This window comes from Sardina pilchardus, chromosome 5 (genome assembly GCF_963854185.1).
Source record: "Sardina pilchardus chromosome 5, fSarPil1.1, whole genome shotgun sequence".
Classification (NCBI taxonomy): Eukaryota; Metazoa; Chordata; class Actinopteri; order Clupeiformes; family Clupeidae; genus Sardina; species Sardina pilchardus.
The window spans coordinates 17,526,040-17,546,615 of NC_084998.1; the positions used below are offsets into that span (position 1 = coordinate 17,526,040).

The 20,576-nt window shown below is 41.5% G+C and overlaps 2 protein-coding genes across 4 annotated transcripts; one reads left to right on the forward strand and one right to left on the reverse strand.

Annotated features, from left to right (window-relative positions):
• Positions 1-70: 70 nt before the first annotated feature.
• Positions 71-14,858, reverse strand: brd8a (bromodomain containing 8a). 3 transcript variants are annotated; one of them, XM_062536737.1, is made up of 20 exons: positions 14,604-14,858; positions 13,852-13,945; positions 13,678-13,747; positions 13,493-13,542; positions 13,219-13,341; positions 12,892-12,972; positions 12,275-12,339; positions 11,840-11,976; positions 9,911-10,075; positions 8,229-8,322; positions 7,305-7,454; positions 6,589-6,749; positions 5,861-6,257; positions 5,648-5,691; positions 5,074-5,381; positions 4,435-4,527; positions 3,013-3,081; positions 2,405-2,687; positions 1,198-1,242; positions 71-533 (listed from the first exon to the last, which is right to left on the reverse strand). In XM_062536737.1, exons 1-20 carry the CDS (start codon positions 14,620-14,622, stop codon positions 474-476), a joined length of 2,508 nt encoding a protein of 835 aa, XP_062392721.1. In that variant the 5' UTR covers positions 14,623-14,858; the 3' UTR covers positions 71-473. The 3 variants fall into 3 exon arrangements, with proteins under 3 accessions (XP_062392721.1, XP_062392723.1, XP_062392722.1); XM_062536739.1 differs by lacking the exon at positions 7,305-7,454; XM_062536738.1 differs by lacking the exon at positions 1,198-1,242.
• Positions 14,859-16,786: 1,928 nt separating this feature from the next.
• LOC134079860 (uncharacterized) lies at positions 16,787-20,464 on the forward strand. The gene is made up of 4 exons (XM_062535971.1): positions 16,787-16,862; positions 19,488-19,820; positions 19,991-20,245; positions 20,454-20,464. The coding sequence occupies exons 1-4, from the start codon at positions 16,817-16,819 to the stop codon at positions 20,462-20,464; spliced, it is 645 nt and encodes a 214-aa protein (XP_062391955.1). The 5' UTR covers positions 16,787-16,816.
• The last annotated feature ends 112 nt before the right edge of the window (positions 20,465-20,576 follow it).

Consider the following 20,576-nt stretch of genomic DNA (forward strand, 5'->3'; position numbering starts at 1 on the left):
AATTGTAACGTGTCTTTGCTACATGCAATATGTTTTTTTCTAGAGAAACAAATTCACTTGGTCCTGAGGGAATGGTGAGAGGAGACCTCACCATACTGCTGAAGTCGGTTTATTGGACTAAGTCATTCAATACCTAAAAGGCACTACATGTTCAGTAATTCATAATACTGCACAAAACAACACATCATACATCCACCGTTTATGACAGACATGCTCACAATGTAGGAAAACAATTACAAAATCATAAAAAAAGAAAACACCTCCTCCCTGCCTAAAACCAAATTTAAAATGTCAGATCCAGAGGACTAACTATAAGTGCCATTGTAAGTGACGGGAGAGAGGGGTTTGCAGAATTGGAACCACGTCCACACATGTAGATAAGGGAACACAAAGGCTTCCTTCTGAGCCGTGGCGTCTTCGGTCCAGACTCCCCTTGAGACTTGAGATCTCGCCCACTACCATTACACCACTGCTTATTTTTTCATCTTCTGGTCTGCCTCTATGGCACAACGTCGCCCCCTAGTGCCTCCATCCTGTAAAACAGAGACAGGGTTTCAAACAAAAGCATTTTGTGGCCATTTTAGGCTGAAACTCAAAACTTCAAGATGTTTAATCCATCCATTAGCATACATTTAACTTAAGTCTTAAGACACTTTTTTCACTGTTTTTCAAAAATGAAACAAAAATGTAACATTTTTTAATTCTGGAACTCAGCATAATAGTCATTTGATGGATATACTTGCATCAGTGACTGCCCATCTTGAATGTTTGAGAAAAGAAACCTCACTAAGCTGCATATACTCTGCTTAAATTTGTGCTTGTTAGAGAAAGAGAAGAATATTGGTGATGAGAAGAGATCACCAAGAGACACATAGCTTAGCATGACAGATGCACAGTGTGGTCTAATCACCAATTTATTGTTAAACTGATACTGTTTAAACCTATTTAAACTCATTGACAGACTAGGGTAACAATAATGTCTGTTTTTTATTATTTATTTTTATTTTTACTACTACTACTGCTTTCTTTCAGATATGAAGCAGAGATATTACTATGTAATGGAGCTGTAATATATCGGAGGAAAAACTAATTATGACCCAAGAGAGTAACAGAGAACTGTGAGGTCACTCATCATTTCCATCCTTAACAATTCAGTGAACTGAGACGTGCACTAAACGCTCCAGGAAGGATACTTACAAAGAGAGAGAGAAGGAAGGCAGGGGACGCCATAGGCAGCGTGTCCTATGAGAGGACAGACAACAGTCAGAGAGAGGAGGCTTTGGCAAATATCACAGAGAATCGGAAAACAAGGAGATAGAGATAAACAAAAGAAAATGCAAACTTTAAAGATTACAACCTCTCAATAAAACCCCTGCCTTATTCTGATATTACAAGATGCTGTCTGGTTGTCAGATTTAGTGAGAGCGACTGCTTGTGTATTTGGAATGTGAGGATCTACATTTTTTTAAAACAAATATACAATAATGAGATGCCACTACTAAAAAGTGGTAAGTGAGCAGTAGGTGTTAAGTAAGCGTTACACAATACAAGATTGTGTTAAAGCAGTGGCACCAGCCTACTCTACAGCTAAGAATTTTGTGACAGATCAACAGTCAGGTGATTCAAGAGGCAGGGGCCTGAAGACACAGAAGACATTAGTAATGAAGGGAAAACAAGGCAAGTGAAAGAATTGATGCTGAAACAAGTAAAAGTGCATGAGTGCAAGAAGGCTTGACAGCATGGAGGCCATTAGTAAGCACATGCACATAAGGGGAATTGCAGAGCTGATTGGCCTAAACAAATGGTTCTTGGTTAAGAAACAAGACAATTTGTCAGTGTGGTATTATCATAATTGTGTTCTATTTCTGTGCGCTCTCCTGGAGCAAGTCATGCCAAAGCTGACACTTGCGGTCTATACATGTACCTAAAAAATGGATTTCATGTGAACTGAACAGAATAGAAGCACAACACATGAATCGACAACTATAAAAGACGCACAACACCACACAGCTTGTACCATGATCAGACCAACTGAGAGTGCAGTTTCTGGTCATCAAAGTGTACATATCAAGGAGTTTGCTTTTGTGTCTCTACTTGTGTATAGTACAGTGCTTAAGGCAACAAAAAGTTATTTGCCAGAAGTTATCCAAATGTTTTAAAAATAGAAATAATTATCTATTTTCAAATCTGGAACAGCTTGACCCAAGCCTAAATTCTGGCACAGTACAGCTGACGACTTAATCAGTAGCTGATAGCGTTACATCCATAGATATACAGTATATACGTAGCGTTACATCCATAGATGTATATATGTCTATTACATCCCTCAGGTCTACGGTACTGCTAGTGCCTGTCTGTGAGTACTTCTGCCTGTGTGACCACCAGTCTCCTCACTGACCCCCACCTTGTCGCTGGGGTCCTGCTTGTGGTTGGCCTCTCGGCCGCGCAGGCTCTTGGCGCTGATGCCCGACTCCGAGGTCTGCATGATGAGCTGCGTGGCCAGGAACTGCTGCACCTGCTCCAGCACGTCGCGCTGCATCTCCAGCGCCATGTGGAAGACGTCGTGGTCCGAGCTGTTGTACATCACCGCGTTCTGGAACATGAGCATGATGTCGCGCTGGAACTCGGCCGTGTTGCGGATGGCACCTATCTCGATGTTCTTCTTGATGGTGGACAGGTCCATGGGCCTGGGTGGAGAGCAGCAGACATCTTGAGCACACACTGAGACTTTGGATCCAACACGTAAGTGTACTTTTCTCCAATTAATAAAAGACTGCAGAATCATTTTTCAGTGTATCGTGGATATGCATATGAGTATTCCATGACAGTGAAAAATAAGAATAAAATGTGAGGAATCATGTGAAAGAGAAGAGTCAGTGATGTAGACAAAAACTGTGCTAACTGCTAACATTAAAGCATAATGGTGAACTGTGTAGTCATCCTCACTCAATGCACATTGAAACGTTTTAAATCATGTTGAATGACACTGACTGATATCTTCTCCAAGCTTACCTGTACACAATACTGTGGTACCCTGGGGCAATGTCATCTGTAACTGGCTGCAGAAAGACATTGGCATATCTAGAAAACAAAGAATGAATGGATTAATTGGCAATAGTCCACAGACAGAGAAGCACAGTGATCTTTTTTCAATAATTTTCACACTTTCACTCTCAATACCATTTCCACCCCTGCAAAACTCTCAGTGCTTTCACCATATCGGTAAACTATGTGAACATAACGTTTTATCCTTTTGCACTGTTTTCATAGTATTCATACAATATGAATACCTGTCTTACCATAAAAAAACTTTTGCAGACATTTGACTTTATTTAGAACAATTAACGTATAGATCAAAACCTGCCAAAACATAAAACCACTAGAGACAGAATTAGGCTGTATTTGGACACACATATGAAACTGTGTGCTGGAAGTAAGAACCATTTTACATCCAACACCCATGCCACACAAAATGGTCAGGTGGTATCTATAATACTGTAAGCAGCAAACAAGTGCACTCTAAACAATGCAAAAATAAAGGATATGTGAAAAATATGTATATTAACACATATGTTACGGTTATGGCAGCACGAGTCACCTTTGTGTGAGGTATGACATGTTTTGAATGCTGTAGGGGATCCTGGACCGAACATTAAAGCAATAGTTCGGAATTTTGGACATAGGACCTCATTTCTAACTTAGTCGGGGTGATATAGGTCGGTGAAGACCATTTTCAGTGAATTTCTGCCCTTCCTTGAGTTGCAGCGTTCATCTCATGCTAACCTGGTTCCGAGATAACGCAAGTCAACGGTAACATCCAGCCTGCCACTGAAAACAATCCACAGAACACCCGAAACAAATAAATGATAACGTCAGACTATCGATGCACATGCCTGTGTTGATAGAACAATGTTAGAAATAAAACTGACCTTGCATCACATTGCAATAGCCTACTTTGTTCCCTGTATGGCCGTGGCGGATTGATATTGAGAAACTAGTCCCTCAAAATGTAATAAATCATTGAGTTGCAAGGTTAGTTTTATTTCTAAAATTATTCTATCAACACGGACATGTATATCGATAGTCTGACGTTTTAATTGACTTGTCTCAGGTGTGCTGTGGAGTGAGTAAGACTGTTGTTGATGTCAGACTGATGTTACCGTTGAAATGCGTTAGCTCAGAACCAGCGTTAGCAAAGGGGAACGCTGCAACTGAAGGAAGGGGTTAAACGCGATAAAAACGGTCTCCACCGACCTATATCACCTCGGTAAAGTTGGAAATGAGGTCCTATGTCCAAAATATTCCTTTAATAAATGTGTTCAAGTGTGTGTTTGTAAAGTACACAATATAAAGAGTTTTGAAAAAGGGGACATACTGTAGTGAGACAAGCATGGACATGATTAGAAGAAATTGAAAGACAGTGAGACATGATACCTGTGATTTGCTGCTGCCCGCCACACCAACATGATGGCCTTCTTCCAGATCTTCTGTGCCTGGATGGCCTCCTGGTCTTCACTGCACATGGAACTAAATGGGACATTTACAACAGGAAACAGGATATGTGAAAGGGAGTCTATGTGTGAGTGTTTGTGAGTCAGTCAGTGTCGGTCATGTGTAGGTCTGAGATTGTGTGAGGTAGGTGCTTGTGTGTGTGTGTGTGTGTGTGTGTGTGATACAGAGAGAAAGAGAGAGAGAGAGAGAGAATATATAGAGAGAGAAGGAGAGAGAATAGAGAGTGTGTGTAGATTGTGTGTGTGTGTGTGTGTGTGTGTGTGTGTGTGCGTGTCTGTGTGTCTGTGCATGTGTCTGTACAGTATATGAGTGTGTGCATGCATTTGTGGGTGAGAGAGAGAGAGAGTGTAACAGAGAGAGAGAGAGGAAGAGGTTGTGTGAGTGAGACCTACGTCTGTGTGTGTGTATGAGAGAGAGAAATAGAGTGAGTTAGTGAGAAAGAGGGAAAGAAAGAGACAGGGTCTGTGAGAGAGACACACACTGTATATATGTGTGTGTGTGTGTGTGTGTGTGTGTGTGTGTGTGTGTGTGCGTGCGTGTGTGTGTGTGCGTGCCACTCACAACTGGGACGAGGCGGGGCTGCTGGGGATGGAGTCAGCCGTGGCGTGGAGCTGAAGGGAGGAGGAGGCCGTGTGCAGGCTGCAGCCGTCCTCGCTCTCGCTGGCCGCCGGCTCCAGCTCCAGCTCCCCCTCGGCCCCCCGGCCCTCCTCGGCCTCGCCCAGCCCGCACTCCACGCCCTCCGCCAGCTCCCCCACGCCTCCATCTGCGCCATCACTCACCACATCCTCCTCTTCCTCCTCCTCCTCCTCCTCCTCCTCCTCCTCCTCCTCCTCCACCTCCTCCTCCTCCTCCTCCTCCTCCTTCACTTCCTAGTTCAGACAAGAAAGAGTGGGCAGTTAAATGCCTGGTTAAATGCTTTGTAAATGACGACAGACTTAATTCTGAACGTTAAGGCAAACATGAACAACTGACATTTTGTCGTAGTTTGAGAGGGTAAGCAACTGAGTGACCAAGGCCATGACCAATTAGCAGTAACTCCCACTGGTGAGGTTTACAGCCCAACAAGAGCAGGACCTGATACTTTGTCATGGATTTTTGTCTGTCAAAGGCTTTTCGTGTTGAAAGGGCTTTATACCTTGGACAGCTTTAATAATGCAGGGTCTTCTTCTGTCATAGAGTCTGAATATTAGAGAGAACAAGAGATAAAAAAGATCCAGAAAACAAGGTCAGAACAGAAATTTGTTCGCCAAAGGGAGTCATCTGTGTGTGCACATCCCTGATCTGCACAAAAGATTCCTTTAATTCCTATATAATTACTGTAATGTGTATGCATTTGTGTGTGCCATACCTGTGTTTGGTGGAGGTGTCTCACATTTGATAGCCACAGTGGGACAGCTGAGGCAGCTTTTCTCCTGCTGCTCGCCCCTGACCACCTGGACAGCACAGTCTGAGTCACAGTGCAGGGCGGGGCCATGTGTGTGCGCACGTGCCACTGACCCAGGAGCAGTAGCAGGGAAAGTCTGACCCCGGCACTCTAGGGCATCACTTACTGACACCGCTCTGGTGGCATCAGTCGCCTCTCTTTTCCTCAGGTTCCCCTCGGCGAGGGTAGAGTCGGCCGCGTCGGGGGACTTGAAGGAAGAGGCCGCCTCCCAGGGGCCAGTGAGGCTGTGGCCGGCGTCCTCGCACAGGGACAGTGCTGCCTCTACGGCGGCTGCATCCAATGCCTCAGCATTTTCACGAGCCTGACATGGAGGGGGTATGGGGGAGAGGGGGCGATCAAAGGCAAAACAGATTTAACATTGACAGAGGCGGACATCCCAGGTTCAGAAAAGTCTGGCCAAGTATTTATCCTACCATTCAATAAACCAGCTCATCCTAATTAGCAGCCAGGTAGATCAGATACTTAGTGATATCACAAGTGCACAGGTAGAGAGTATATATGGCAACACTTTCACTTTCTGGAACAGGAATGTCCACTTCTGAATATTGTTCTGTTTATTTCCATGAAATGCATATGAATCCCAATTTCACCCAGAGTGATATGACGTAATCAGTCATGGCCCCGAGGCGTACCTTGTTCTCCATGATGGCGATGATGTCTCCCACGGTGTCCAAGTCCAGCTCATCCTCCATGTAGGACACATTCACCAGGTCCTCCTCGCCCAGGGTCTGCTTCACCTCAGCTGAGTGGGACAGGAGGCTCTTCGTCCCACAGCCTGACAACCCATCACTACCTACACACAAGTAAACAACAACAGAATACAAATATCATGCAATTTCCAGCCAGAAGCTACACAATATGAGGAATTTGTGGTGTATTTGCAGCCCTAGTAATGGCAAACTATTTATTAAGCACTTATAGTGACTGAGTATATATTTCCTACAATGTCTCAGTTGATTATTGGAAATTATAATACTAAAACAGAAAGAAGTTCTGTATTTCTCAAAGCAAGATACATATACTGAGTTAAATCCAAAACAGTTCTATCTAAAGCCATGTTAAAGCCAGGACTAATCAGGTTTACTGCTTGGTAATGTACTCCCAAGTTCATGGATTGTGCACTGGTCTTCAACAAGGACATTACCACCTAGTTGATCCCTTAATTATTCCATTTCTGTTCTGTATTGTATCTGCTGTGTTGTTTTCAACTTACATTTTAATAATCACGCGTGTGCAGAGAGAGATAGTGGGAGAGAGAAAGAAAGAAACAAAGAAACAAAGAAAGAAAGAGAGATGTGTGTAGAGAGAGAGAGAGAGAGAGAGAGAGAGAGAGAAGAGAGCGAGAGACCTGTGTGGAGAGGGGCAGGAGGGTCCATGGCAGGGGCGGCAGAGGCAGTGAGTGGGGCAGCAGAGGCATCTGCTGGGGCTGCAAGGGGCCCCAAAGAGGAGGGGAAGTGGGCAGGACCAGCCTCCAGCAGACGAGACAGAGTGGGCGCTCCTACACACCCGCATAAGCAAGCACACAGTCAAGGGCACACACACACACACACACACACACACACACACATAGAAAAACACAAACACACACGCACCGGGTCATACAGCGAGAAAGCAAGCAAGGCCTTACGCAACACACACACAGATAAACAAACACTACAGACACTTTGAGAGAAGAACAGTAAAGCAAAGCTAGAATACACAAGAACTGCATACACAATGCTGAATGTTTTTCTAAGGACACCCATAGCATACAGTGCCATTCAAAAGTTTGAGGTTACTTACAAACTTTTCTATAAGAAACGCAAATGGTGGATTCTTTCACAATTGTAATTCCAATTCAAAACAATAGCTGCCAATGCAGTCTTGCAGGGACTAGTTTTCCTGTTCTGGTGCTGAGTCACCGTAACCCGACTCAGTTGATCCCGCCTTACACCTTGATACCGCCTCAAGTGGGCTAGGCACAGGGGCAATAGCCCTTAGGAAGCCCCACTAGGCATGACTAGCATCAGACGTGAGAGTGGAAACAGTTAGCCTCAGAACGGCTTATCTTGCCAAGCTTTGGCCCAACAATTGGAGCATGACTGCCACATATGTTTTCACGGGGGAAAAGCCCCACACGTTTGGGAAAGTCCCTAACTTTTGAATGGCAGTGTATACCAATGGAATCAACCTTCTAGGCAAAGGAGCAGGGAAATGCGTGTAGTTCATGAATGATAAGAGATTTGCATTTATGGGCATTTTGTCTGTTATCTGCTTTGTTCCAGTTCTGTACCTGAAGCAGCCTGAGAGGCAGGTAATGCTGTTGCTGTCACCTGGAGATCGATACCATGCATTCCCGTCATGGTAGGAAGCTCACCGTCAGCCACCTAGAAGACGCAGCACACACAAGCACACAAGCTGTACCACCCACAAGCCACTGTTCAATACATTCTAACCCAAACTAAATATAGAGAACAGCGTTTAAGCATCGCTAAGTAAAATTATCTGTTTGGTATGGCTACTTGAGGGACAAGGGGAACACGGAACAAGGAAGACACTAGGGTTGTTAATGAATAATCGAATATCGAATAATGTTTGTTAAGAATTTATTCAAATAAAATAAATGCCTAATGAATAATCGTTTTAGTCTCACGCAATATGAGAACAGCAACATTTTCCGGTATTTTGCGCGCATGACAAAAACAAGCAGAGATGAAGCGAGCGAGGAAAAGTGCTGGACCTCTTCTTTATTTAGGGGCTCATGGGAACGGGGTAGGCCTACCTAGTAAAACGTAAGCAGGAAGTGTTGTGGTTAGAACAACGTGAAGTGCGAGAGTTAGAGAAGTGTGTGTTATGTTAATGAATGCGGGAGAACTGTTTTGTGAAGCATCTCCATGTTAAACGAAAAGAGGCCTATAAAACTGGTATTCCGAGACATCAAGCCTCTTAATTGTTTCATCACCAATATACCACTAGGATAACCCGTGTTTGAACGATTACCTCGCAAGCTGCCGGCAAGTGAAGTTAAACGTGATAAGATAACGGGCCGACCGGCAAGGTAACAGAATGTTCATCCGACCATAAACGAAACCAGCACCTGCGATGACCAGTGAGCGTTGCAATCGCTAGCCTACATGTTCAAATAGGAGTTAAGTCGGATGGCATAATGACCTGTAAAATAAAGTTTACAACTTGTTGTAAACAACTTATTTCTTGATTAAGGTTTTTTTTTTTTTATATATATATATCATCGTTAATATCAATTGTGTGCGTGTTGGACATGTGGGAGTGATGGGTGGGGGCAAATGTTTACACGGCTCTGAATGCCATGTGATGCCATGATTTAGCAAATAATCGATTAATTGTTCAATAACGTTATGATTAGTCGAACATGAAAATTCATCTAAAGTCCCAACCCTAGAAGACACACCATTTTTTTCTACAGAAGGCCAGCAGTTCACTGTCCTTTTAATTTACCACTCCTTTCGCGTGTGTGTGTGTGTGTGTGTGTGTGTGTGTGTGTGTGTGTGTGTGTGTGTCTGTGTGTCGGTGTGTCTGTGTCTGTGTGTCTGTGTGTGACAGTAAGTCTGTGTCATGTGGAAATCCAAGCACTGCAAACACTGCACTGCACATCTGAAACCATGCTAACAGGAAACCAGCATGCACGCCACCTGCCAACACTGTCTGTCCAACAAGAGGATGTAGATTCAACCTGCTCTGTGCATTATAGTGCATTTCACTTTTACAGAGTGATCCACCTGATCCACACTAATAGCCAGTCTATCCTATATAATCATTACTTCACAATGCCATAATCATCCTAATTAAGGTATTTGACTTTTACCACATGACGGTACCAGACTAGTATGAGGGTCATTATCAAAATAATATAACCTGTACCTACAATTTTCAGATGTGGAAAACTGTTCATATTACTGTAACTGTAACTGTTCATTACACCACATGAACCCTTACCAGTCTGGGGCTGGTGGCAAGGAGGTTGCCCTTCTTCAGCAGCTCTGAGAGCAAAGGGGAGGGTGGTGGTGTGGCCTTCTGAACAACCAGCCCTCCGAGGCAAGGCTCCGACATGCTCGACGCTGAAACCTCCGTTAAGGGGATGAACAGAGCTGTCCCCTGGCCCTTCAAAAGGAGCGTAAAATGAGTAAGAAAAATTTGTATGTTAACCCTTACACTGAATTACTAACACATCTTCATCTTTTATCGGCAACAGTTTGATTTTCTTTGATACAAATGGAAAGCTATTGAAATGTCAAATGTAGAACCGTAGGAAAGTGTAGGCAGCTACAATTTACCTTAGTGGATCACTAAAATACGCTCTCTCTTTCTCTGTCTTTCTCTCTCTTTATCTATCTTTCTATTTATCTACCAGGCTTGTGCAAAATTCAGAATTGAATTGAGAATGACTCCTAAATTCCAATTCAATTCTTGAGTTTGATTTGAATTTGAATTGAGGTCAAAAACAGGATGCAGAATTACACTTTATTTAAGATGACATGTAAGATTCAAGATATCATCTTAAAAACAGCAGTTTATGCTTATATTTATATTTAACTTATTCTGAGCCTTTAACAACTTTAAATAGACTTGACACAAGCTGTGGCACTGTGGCGCAACAGGTTACAGCATTAGTACCATGTACTCGTCGAAGTACCCATGCATGGGGACCCGGTTCAAATCTCACCTGCGGTCATATCCCAATCCCTCGCCCACTAGCTTCCTGTCTATCTTCATTGTCCTATCTGAATAAAGGCAAAAAGTCCAGAAAATATACTTGCAAAAAAAAAGGAATATAATCTGAGGCTGTTTAAATATTTTTTACAACCAGCATTTAATGCTTATATTAAGTATATTTTATATCTTTATCTCGCCAAGATAACCGCATACAGCCGTGGTGTACTGGTTAGCGCATCGGGCTTGTAACCGGAGGGTTGCCGGTTCGATCTCCGACCTGTCCACCATGGCTGAAGTGCCCTTGAGCAAAGCACCTAACCCCTCACTGTTCCCCGAGTGCCGCTGGTTGGGCAGGCAGCTCACTGCTCTGGGTTGTATTGGGTTAAATGCAGAGAACTGAATTTCCCTCACGGGATCAAAAAAGTATATTCTATTCTATTCTATTCCAAAGTTGACATATCACATGTCACGATATGCCAGAAGAGGAGAAATCACCTTTTTAAACAGCGTGGACAACGGGAATGACTGCAAATGTGTTGAATCTTTCGCCGGGTTTAACAGTCAAAACTTATGTTTTTCTGTGAAATGAGTTCACAATATGAAACTATAGACTGCATACTGTCAAATTATGCAAAAACGTGAAATTCAACATTTTAACCCGGAAGTTTGTTATTGTTGATTTTCTCAAAATAACGTTGTGCGCAAATCGACTGATTTCACCTTAAATGGTCACATTTCACTTGTTTTGAGTACCTTTTACCTCAGATTTAGTGTTTTTATCTTGTTTTTAAACACCCTTTTTTGCAGTGTTTAACAATTAAGTTTCACAAAATATGTCAGATATGATCTCAACAAACACACAATGTATAATTGAAAACAGTAATCAATTACATTTCCAGTGTAATTTTCCCTGAACTGAATGTATGTGAGATTCAACACATTCTTCCTGTTATGTGACTGTGAATTTGTTTTGAATTGCCATGAATTGAATTCCACTTCCTGTCATTCCAATTCCAATTCAAATTCAACTTCCTGTGGGGTGGGGCCAATTCAATTCAAATTCCAACTCATGAATTGAATGGAAGCAAATTCTAAAATTCGGAATTGTGCACAAGCCTGTTATCTACCTATCTTATCTGTGTATCAGTATTCATTTGACTAACTGGAGGTCTCTGATTAGAGTCTGCTATCAACCCCATGGTAGTGACTCACTGTGGAGCTGGGGTCGTCGGTTGTGGGTACGGGAGTGTCACTACCGGACTGGTCCAGGTTAAGAGAGGCCTCCCCAGGAGGCGATCCCACAGCCACACTGGGCATTCGTCTGGGAGTGTTCTTCACTGCCTGTCTGGCTGGAGAGGGAGGGATTAGACAACAGCACACACTATTCTTGAGTGTACTTAACAATTACTTGCTTGGCTTTTGGATGTTGTTTTGAGTTGGTCATGCATGACTATATTTGCTTTGAGAAAGAAAAATGAATGCACGGATAGATTGAATTGTCTTGTTTTGATGCTACTGTGTGTGTGTGTGTGTGTGTGTGTGTGTGTGTGTGTGTGTGTGTGTGTGTGTGTGTGTGTGTGTGTGTGTGTGTTTGCCTTAGCCTTCAAATAGTTGAGGGAAGCCCCTCAGTCAAATGTCTTTGGGTACCTTCATAGGCAGTCTCAGTAGCCTTCCTCTTCCCCTCAGCCTCCTCATCCTCCTGTTTCTTCTTCCTGTTGAAAACCAGTGCCCTTCTTGAAGACAAACGTTTCCCAACACACTGAAGGAATTACTGAACCACACCTTAGTGGTCTTATACTGCTACACGTAGTTTGCTCAAAGAACCAATAACAAACTTTTCCAGAAAAGACCAGCGAATCCTAAAAAGGCCGGATGGCATTAACAAGATGTCAGGTCAGTCTCATACAGCCAAACAAAAATTACAGAGATGTCAAGAAATTACTGTTAGTAATTAGTAATAAGTGATTGGGAACAATTAGATAGATAACTGTGCATATTTAAGTCTAAACACATGCACTATCTATTGATTTAATGCTCATATGTCAGTGTTGAGTTAAGTAAACTACACAGTAAACTAAGCGCTCTTAACATTGCTGTGAACTAGAGCAAACCTGATGAGTGACAAATTGCACTGCAATCTACAAGCAACGTTTCAGGGAGCTGTCTCCAGTTTGATATCCAGTCTCATGACGTACAGTAGACTGACCAAGCTGCGCTGACCAAAAGAGAGAACGGGCAGGTAGAGATAGAGAGGCAGGCCTTACTGTACGATCTCCCCCCAGAGCTCCCCCAGCTTTGAATCCAGATGTCCTGCCTGAATCAACTCAGCTTCTCTCTTCAGCTTCCTAGGGGGATTAAAGAAGAGAATTTATAAGGACTTAATTGCTAACCTTACTTACCGCAGACAAACCTGCCTTTTAAGATTATGGATGCAGTTTGAAGGCTGTGGATGTAGATCTTAACTCCATTTCCTATTTCATTCATGAAGTTACATGAAGTATTGTGATCTTAGATTAGATTCCATTCAACTTTATTGTCATTGTGCAGAGTACAAGCACAGAGAAAACAAAATGCAATCTTTACTAACTAACCTGTGCTTCTCCTGAGTGTCTCTGATCAACCTCTTCAGCTCCTCAATGCGTTCCGCTGTTAGCTTCCGCACAATCACATCCTCTATCGTTTCCACAACCTCTCCTTTCTCTCCGCGCTTTCTCCTGTGGAGAATAAGCATTCAACATGCTACACCCACAGAGTCTGTTTCCAACCATTAATGTATAAACTCTTTAAGTTGCAATCTCAAACCAAAAGAGTTTCTGCAAATTAAGTTTGTTAAAACTCAGAATGTGAAAGTAAGAATCTTCTTACTTTGGAGCTTCGGTTGTCTCAAGGAGCTCGGAGTACTGGGAAGCACAATGCTGAAAATTGGGTGGAAGAACAAGACATGGTATTAGTCCTTAATGCTCAATTATAAATAATGTGCATTTTGTTGCATATGATTTGTTGTAACCTACTTTTCCTATAAAAGCTTAGACTTTGTTAGAACTGCTTACCTTTTGGGAGAACCAATCAGGTGGCCGCCCAGGCTCTGCAAAAGGTCTGATGGCTCGACTGACAGACACCCTTTGAATGACAAAATACCAGAGGCATAGCCCCATGTAAGTCAGAACATCAGATAGTTTCATTGTTGCATTCATACAAACAAACATACAACACTGTTCATGTACCAATTCTGGTCTCCGCTCTTCATAACGGAGGAGGCCAGGCATAGCTTCTCCCTCACCGACCATGGCTCTGTGGGTCCCAAGGATAATTTGTGCTCTGCAAGAGTAAACAAAACAAAAATCACTGTGCATCAATCCATTCAATGTGTAACTTAAACTCTAAACTTAATTTCGAAAATAGGATACACCTTTTTTACAGAAAAAAAAGTAATTGCCTTGGGAAAGGATTTTTTAGAGAAACTATGAGTCACCAAGAATTAAGGTCTAGAACGAGACATCACTAGTCCTCCTACTGGGCCCGCAGCTTATTTCACATGTGCTCACACGTACCTTATGCATTCGGGACTATAGGAATGTCATGTCAGATCAGAACAGCTGCTATGTTTGCAGTTGTTGCCGAGTGTTTTGTGACAGGCTAGTTCGACCGCAAGATAGCCTACGCAGTACGCACAACTGTAAGATTTCTTCTCTGCGCTCACTTATAAACTGCTGGATAACAGCCAGGCAGCGGCCATGCAGAATGCGTGGATATCCACGCATTACAGTCAAGATCTCATCGCATACCTGTCACATAGGTCTTCCAGGTAATCTAATCAGCCAATGAGCATCTTCCTCAATAGGGATAGCCTGGTTGACTCGCTGTGTCACATTTCCACTCAATTAATTTAGATTTGCATTATTTGCATGCCATCTATAGTGTACAGCATGTTAATGTGAGGAGTATTACGATTTAGAAAGTAAGAATAAATACTCACTTCCAACACCGCTCGCCATTTTGTCATGATTGAATTCTTCTTAGGCAAGACTACTTATTCATAGGCGACAATGCGGGAACGTTACCCGGAAATTTTCACTTGCTTCTCGGGAAATGTAGGCACTTCCAGCATATGTACAGGCGTTATTTAAGAAGCATCAATACTGCTCTCAAATACATTTTACGCATACACGGATATCACCAGAATGCCTCACTGAGATGTAGGCTGCAGTAAGCCCGGAAGAGACACTCCGTTTTTTGCAGATTGGTTTGTTTTTGTCTTAACATGTCATCATCCGGAACTGCACCTTTGGAGGCAGTAGTGGTCTGTTCTTTGTGCACAATGTACTGAATCATAGCATAGTTTGCAGAAGAGCATGATAGAATGCCAAATTGCCACATTTGCAAGCACTGCTGATTAATTTCAGTCACATTGATTGATCTATTTTCTGGTGCCACTGGCCATACTTCTAGGCTACAATAGCCCACATTTTTGTTGAAACTAATAAAAGTACAAATGTGCCATTTGCCTGCTTATGCTTTTTATGTATTATGGTACATGTGGTCTCTACTGCTGTTTATTGGCCAATAAAGATAAATCAAGGTTTTTTTGTGACTTTAATCTGACTTTTCAGTCCCTTCAATCACCCACCTTTAGTAGGTCATGATTGTTTTTAGCTGTGGAAGATGACTCCAAGTGTGCAAACTGCAAAATATTACAATTCTCATGATGATATCACAACTCCCCAGTCTATAATACCCGTCTGTTCATTAGCCTATAGCTTAAACTTTCAACTTATATGTATAACTTATATTATTCATGCAATAATTCCATGATATTTCAGATGTAAAACTGTTAATCCGTTAATTACCTCACAACAAATAGGCATAGGCTATCTTTTACAAACTCTCACTTCTCTAAGTGTGCAATCTAACAGTCTATTTTCCACATACAGAAAAGCACTTCCCCTGCAGAACCATTGCAACAAAACACATAGCCTACAGGTCATACATGTAGGTCAACAGTAGATGGCCGCTTTGGTTAAAAAGCGTCAGCCAAATGTAATGTAATATAATGTGATGAAAAGAGCAAAAAGACTTACTTGACCTGATACAGGGTCAGGTAGACAGATGGTTGTTTTTTTCTGAAGCATCGTTCCCTCTCCTCTGCACACAGACATGCAGCTGTCTTTCTGTGAATATTCTATTGCCTTGCCAACAGTGATTGTCGGAGTCAGAAGTATTTTAACATAGATATACTGTATGTAATCTGATATTGATAGTAAAGGGATTTCTCAATTGTGCATCCTGCTGAATGCATCCTATGATAAAAACAAAAAATAAAAACTAATTCAGAACCTATTACATGGGCTTTAAAAAGTAGCATATGCTGCCCACATTTTAATATCAAATACACACATTAAATAATAATAATTTCCATCAATCTATTATCAATGTCCGTTATAGGAGTCCAATCATGACAAACAAACTAAAGGCTGCTTTAGAATACTCCTGACTTTGGTAATTGTTGTTGTCAGCAAAATGGAATCTGTGTCCATTATGTAGGAGTCCGTTATGTAGGAGCGCACTCATGACAAACTACAGTCTAAAGCTTTGATGCTCTGGCTTCAGATGCTGACAGTGTTTGTTGGTTTAACACCTTTGCACTGTGCTGAGACATGGCTGAATGTTTTTTTTGCTGCCACTGAATCTTACTGTGTGTGTTCTGACGTTGTGAAGGTAATCCTGTGTCTCGCACAAAAACAGTCTTGTATGGATGTGTTAACATTTTGTTTACAAATAAAATTGTGCTTATCTTACACACAGGTTGGGATAATAAGCTGTCCAGTTCTCATCATTGTAAATTGTCAAGGAATAAAAGGAAGCACACTGTGACTCCTCAAAATACACAACTTTTTTTTCTAAAATGGCAACTAAAGATGTGTACAGACCTTCCCTTTTTAGGTCTGCGCATATCATTTGTTGCACCTTGAATGTACACACATTTTACATTTTACAATTTTACAATCCTGCCATCTGGTGGTGAACATTAATATTTTTCACCTACTCTCCACTAATCAATTTTCACATACGGAAAAAGACACTTCCCTTGTGAAACCCAAACCACCAGTTGCCATCAACATTCACTGTCCAGTAAGTGTCAGTGAAACAGTTGATTTCTGTTGCATCCTTGCCTCTCCTCTTCACGCAGACATGCAGGCTGTTTTTCTGCTCTTACTGCTGGCTGGAGCCTCCAAAGGTACGCAACCTCACCTACATCAGCGATGTGTGCGCTTTGAGTTTATCTGCAGTTTTACTTTAAGGTTACAGCTTTTGGGTTGACTGGATATAAGTGAAAAGATTCCATTTGGCTGACAACAACAATTACCAGAGTCAGGAGTTTTCCACTAATCTCACATTTCTTAACCGATCACTGAGCAATGAAAAGGACCTTACAGTAAAATAAATAAATAAATAAATAAATAGAAAGATAGAAAGATGTCTACACAGTCTTTAAAAAATCTGTCCAGGTTCTGAAAATATACTTTTTTTGCTCTGCTTTTCACTGCTACAGCTCTTCCATTTACAATATATCAAATACACATTATACTACTTACTATTATTACTGCAAAAATGCTGCATCAGATTTGTTACAATAAGCAATTTTGTAAGCAATTTTGAAACCAAAAAAGTAGTGATTTTCCCCAAATAAATACAGTTTTGAAAATGTGTGTAAACAGTAGAAAAAAAACTGTAACATTACTTTGTAGAAAGTAAGTACTTCTGCTTTCACTGTGACATTAGAGAGATGATTTTTATAAGAACACTTTTGCACTGTAACACAAGAAATACAGTATGTAATGTATTTCAGTTTCAGCTTTACACTGCATCTCATAAACATTATGCTGTACAGTATCTCTGTCATTTGCTACTTCATATTTCCATGTCAATGAGGTGACTGTCACACTCTATAGACTGACTATATACAGTATTTTCATAGTATTTAATATTTTGATACACTTAAGACTTTTGGATATTTATACACTTCTGATCTTCAACTTTTTGACTTTCTTTACTTTCATAGTATTGTGCAGCCGTGGCCTATTGGTTAGAGCATCGGGCTTGTAACCTGAGGGTTGCCAGTTCGATCCCCGACCAGTCCATGGCTGAAGTGCCCTTGAGCAAGGCACCTAACCCCTCACTGCTCCCTGAGCGCCGCTGGTTGGGCAGGCAGCTCACTGCTCTGGGTTGTGTGATTCACCTCACTGTGTGTTCACTGTGTGCTGTGTGTTCACTAATTCGGTTAAATTGGGTTAAATGCAGAGAACTGAATTTCCCTCACGGGATCAAAAAAGTATATATTCTATTCTATTCGTCTATTTTTTTCAACAATTATTTCCAGCTTCACGGTAAATATATGTGGTAGCCAAGGCCCCAGGAAATGCAGTCATCATTTCCAGAAACCATTTAACAAAAGTAGACAATCCACGCACATCCTATTCAACCTGGGTGCCGGAACTTCAAAAAAGGCCATACAAAAAACGATAAAAAGTCCGCACACCAGTATACTGTAGCTCCCAGTGATAATTTATTGAAGCAACGTTTCGAGCAATATGCTCTTCCTCAGGCTTAAACACAATGCATTTTCGCCATCTTAAAATCCCCACTTTGTTATCACCCACACGTGTGGATACACCTGGATACTCAGTGCCACAATCAAAATCATCTGGTCATTCATGACAACATGATTAGGTATAATGATCGGAATACAGCTTTTTTTTTTTTTTTTTAAACACAATACAAAAATACAGCATTTTACATATTGCATCAATTTCCATTTCAGTCACAGATGGCAGTGTAAATATGAAAACATTAACATATTAATATTTACAAGAGTATTTACAAATATCTCTAGAAATATATATCAAAGGACATGTTCAACACTTACATTTATACATTTTTTTATATATTTATTTTGAAACCCCTTTTTTTAATATAATTTTTAGTATTGTAAATATCTAGAGGATAAAGATAAGTCTAAATACGAGGTGGAGGGCCACGGGAAACTTATCTTGTCAAGGTAGAATAACGGATCAGTGTAGAAACATTTTAAATTTAGAGAAAGACTATCCAAAAAACAATCCCACGTAACAACATTAACATCTCAATATGTCCCATATAAACCATTATTCAACAATACATTTACTACAAAAAAGGTCTAATATCGTACTCCTCATTCATGCCTTTAGGGTTCACTGTGTCCAAAGTAAACATCCAGAAAGTGGGGATTTTAAGATGGCGAAAATGCATTGTGTTTAAGCCTGAGGAAGAGCGTATTGCTCGAAACGTTGCTTCAATAAATTATCACTGGGAGCTATACTGGTGTGCGGACTTTTTATCCTTTTTTCAGAAACCATTTAACGCCTATAAGTCTATGATCACAAAATTCATAGTTTACCTGCCTCTTATTTACCATGATACACCCCTAATAATGCTTTTTTTTTTTTTTTTATTACATTTACTTTTTTTTATTTCCTCATGAATCCAGTTGTTGGCTGTGTAAAAATCTTCAGCTTACAGTGTGCCTTTCACTGCCATAGGCTACAGCTACTAATGTCAGCAGTGTAGTGACAAGACGCATGAGAGAGAAACTAACACATTGTGCTGAGACATAGCAGAGCTTCCTGTGAGAAACATAAAAGCACAGAGACATTGCAGGAGGTCCAGGATGAAGCAGCTAGAGACCCATGTGTCTGTGTCTGATTGGACATGTTACAAAAATAAATAAATAAATAAATTTAGCATTCTTTCAAGTGCTGTATTTTTGAAATCCTGTACAGTATCAGGAAATATCACTGCTGCAACTCTACTGTCTCACCTGCAGGCCTGGACTCCATCTGTGATGCTACTCAGGATGTTGCATGTTATGGGGCTCTGAAAGGACCTGTGTATCTGTTGCTGACAAGAAGAACCAGTGTGCATGAACTACAGTTATACAGTGGAACTAAGACTGTTTTTGCATTCAGAAGGTCCAGGACAGTGTTCCGTAATAAATTTAACACCACATCATACCTCCAGAGGTGGCAGTTTGTTCCCGACAACTGGACCCTGATTATAAACCCTGCAGAGAGGGGAGACTCAGAGACATACCGTGTGTATATCTATGAGTCAACGGGGAGAATTGTGGAAACAAACACAGTACAACTAAACATTGAAAGTAAATCAATTTATCTTGTGATCAGTCTATTTTCCATAATATGTGTAAATTAAATGTATAGATTCTTCCATTCTTAAACTGTTTTTTTGAGTTTGATATGGATGTGCATGTGTCATAGTTTTGCAGATGATGCCGTTTGAATTCTTACTAGACTCTGTCACCCTCACCAGCCCCTGTATCTGAGGTGAACCTGTCAGTCAGTTGTTCAGCCAATGGGGAGAGGAGAGCGAGGTGCTCCTCCAATGGGGACAGTCCTCAGTACAACTGGATTCTGGATGGGCGGCGTCTGAGTGAAGCTGAGGCTGATCTGGGGCCTGATAATCAGACTCTCCTGCTGAATGTGACTGGAGAACTCACCTGCAGCGTCAGGAACCACGTCAGCAGCCACGTCAGCAGCGCAAACACCTCAGCTCTGCTGTGCTCCGGTGAGCTCTTCACATGGTTCATGGTGATGTCAAATATCTGGGGTAACACTTTATGGCAAGAGTACATTAATTATCATGAATTCATGAACTAGAAAAGCACTCCGAGAGCGCAGACCTCCACCTAGAGAAAACAAAACTGCCTCCTGGATCCACACAGTGATCCGAATCACTCCAAAAATGTAATTGTGCCTTCCTTGGGTCATTTCAGACCTTTCCTGAAAATGTAATCAAAATACATCCGTAACTTTTTGAGTTATCTTGTGAACAAACAAACAAATAGACAGACAGACAAACAAACAAACAAACAAACCCTGATGAAAACATAACTCCT